General features: G+C 49.0%; 1 protein-coding gene across 1 annotated transcript; it reads left to right on the top strand.

Moving 5' to 3' along the window:
- Window positions 1-1194, top strand: LOC136472539 (uncharacterized). Its single transcript, XM_066470237.1, has 4 exons — window positions 1-115; window positions 190-579; window positions 666-851; window positions 1062-1194. Exons 2-4 carry the CDS (start codon window positions 238-240, stop codon window positions 1185-1187), a joined length of 654 nt encoding a protein of 217 aa, XP_066326334.1. The 5' UTR covers window positions 1-115; window positions 190-237; the 3' UTR covers window positions 1188-1194.
- Window positions 1195-2564: the final 1370 nt, after the last annotated feature.

The following is a 2564-nucleotide window of genomic DNA, read 5'->3' as shown; positions in this document are numbered from 1 at the left end:
GTTGTCCAATGACTTTGCTGAGAACCACGCGAGACAGTGGGACTAGCGTCTGCTGAGGCGAGGTGCTACTCACCATCAAGGTAGCCGTAGCCTCCCGGCCTACAAACAAGCATATGTAAGTGATTTCTTTTATCTTATTTGACGCTGAGTTCTGCCTTATTTCTCACCATCTTGCCGTCTTACTCGCAGGAGGCTGCACACCCGGGCGTGGAGGTCTCGGAGTTCTCTGTGTGGGCTATGTCCCACATGGGCAGGGCGTCTTCCTCTGTCTCCTTCGACCCGTCTGCCCCACGCGAGGTGTACTCCGACCCGACCATGCACACTAAGGTCCAAGAGTACACCTCAAAGGTGAGGGAGGTCCATGGGGAAGATTACGATGTGCGCACTGAGCCCATTGATGCAGAGACCATCATGAGGCTAGGAGGAGGCAAGAAGCATGGGTGGCTGTGGATTGCAGACAGCGCCATCGACTCCACCACTGTTCCCTCTCTCGACGTGCTCCGAGCACGGAGCACAAGCTCCAGCCAGCCCATACGCCCATGGCCTAGTCCGTCACTGCAGCAGGTCGACGCTCTCGAGGTACGTCCTGTTTTACTCGTCGTACGTTCATCTTTGCACACCTAAGTTACATTTGCATTACTAAAACATTGAAGTTTATATTGCAGGACGAGCTGCAGGCCCAGAAGCTCATGGTCGAGGCTCAGAGCGCGCAACTGCAGGCCCAGAGGGAAGTGTTCGTGGCCCAGGAGAGGAGGATGCAAGAAATGGAGGCCTTCATGCGGAGTGTCCAGCAAGGGAGTGTACCTTTGCCGTTGGTAGCACCTCCACCGCCTACTCCTACAGCCACTCCTGTAAGTATGAAAATTCACTCTTACTAGATGCTTTCTTGACATACAACCATGGTTGACATACAAACTTACTAGATGCTTGACATAGAAACTTACTAGATGCTTGACATAGAAACTTACTACATGCTTGCACTAGCTATGACATACACCAATGCTTCACATAGAAACTTACTAGATGAATCTCACACATGCAACCTCTCATCCTTTTTGCAGCTTCCGTCGGTGGGTTCGAATAACCCCGCTAATGCGTCACCGAATGAACCATCGTGTCATAGGCCACTTTTTTTAGGAGTTGTGCTTCATCATGTGCTTGGACTTGAGCTTCACTTGTGGTTGTGACTTGTGCTTTGACTTGATGGACTATGTTTATGAATTTATGACTTGTGGTTGTGATATTTGACTTGTGGTTGCGATATGTTGTTATTTGAGTTGTGGTTGTGATATAATGTGTGAAAATGGTTTCGTTGTGATATATATGTGATTATTGTGATGTTTGTGATATATATGTGACATGTGATATATATTTGAACTGTTTGTGTCAGTGGAATGCAAAAAAACAAAAAAAAAATTGCAGTTTCGGTTGATTTGCCGAGTGCAATGGTCATGACACTCGGCAAAGCTGAGAAACTTTGCCGAGTGCCAGGACATTGCACTCAGCAAAGATTTTTTTTAAAAAAAAGTAAAAAATCTTTGCCGAGTGCCAAGCTGGGGAGGCACTCGGCAAAGAGTTTTTTTAAAAAAATAAAAAATGTCTTTGCCGAGTGCCTTGCCGCCGTGGCACTCGGCAAAGAGTTTTTGAAAAAAAATAAAAAATGTCTTTGCCGAGTGCCCAAACTGTCGGCACTCGGCAAAGACGCCGTCAACGGAGCAGCGCCGTTGACGGCTGCTTTTCTTTGCCGAGCGCCGCCGTTGGCCCTCGGAAAATGCTTTGCTGAGTGCCCGACAACTGGCCCTCGGCAAAGAGCCTCTTTGCCATTAAATTTTTTTCCGAGGGCTCTTTGCCGAGGGCGGCGCTCGGCAAAGCCTTTGCCGAGGGCTTTTAGGCCTTTGCCGAGTGCCCTGGGCCCTCGGCAAAGATGCTCTGTCCGGTAGTGATATATGCAACACTTAAATAAAGTTGGAAGTACAAACTTTGTAGATGACAATGAAATACTTGGTGTTGATAAATAATGTTGCTAGCTTATATTTCTAAGGGTTTGGAAAGGTAACTAGGAATAGAAAGTCATTCAACACTTAGAAGATTTCATGAACTTTTGGTGAGCTAGACATTGCGATGTTTGGTAATTTTGTAAGGCAATCTGGTAAAGAAGTAGGGTAGTGTTATGGGTTGTTTTAGTGACCTATGTACCCTCTAGGTGATGGCATAGGTGGTTTTGGAATGGGATCAACGGTTTAGTTTTTGTGAACACTTTAAAAAACGTGCACGACGCGTCTTCGGTCGCTTCCCTCACATGGGCACAATCATCGTGTTCCCAAACTGTGACGTCACCACGTTGGATGCCTATGCGCATGCCCTGGCCATGCTCGGTTGGCCGCCGTGGCCGATCGGCCATCCCGCGCAGTGCCGCCGCTACGTAAGTCCCCTGCCCTGGCCACCGTACTGTCCCGTTGTTGTGTTGCTGCCCGCTGTGGCCGCTCTGCCTCGCTGTCGCTCATCGTGTCGCGTTGCTGGCTACCTCATCGCTGCTTGCTGCGCCGCTGCCACGCGTTGTCGGC

The sequence above is a fragment of the Miscanthus floridulus genome, chromosome 8, assembly GCF_019320115.1.
Source record: "Miscanthus floridulus cultivar M001 chromosome 8, ASM1932011v1, whole genome shotgun sequence".
Classification (NCBI taxonomy): domain Eukaryota; kingdom Viridiplantae; phylum Streptophyta; class Magnoliopsida; order Poales; family Poaceae; genus Miscanthus; species Miscanthus floridulus.
The sequence above is the reverse complement of the archived record's forward strand: the minus strand, read 5'-3'. Positions and strand labels throughout refer to the sequence as shown.

Coding starts and splice junctions, on each gene's coding strand:
- LOC136472539 (XM_066470237.1), top strand. CDS start 238: ATGTCCCACATGGGCAGGGCGTCTTCCTCTGTCTCCTTCGACCCGTCT. Junction 580..665: donor AGCAGGTCGACGCTCTCGAG/GTACGTCCTGTT, acceptor TTTATATTGCAG/GACGAGCTGCAGGCCCAGAA. Junction 852..1,061: donor CTACTCCTACAGCCACTCCT/GTAAGTATGAAA, acceptor TCCTTTTTGCAG/CTTCCGTCGGTGGGTTCGAA.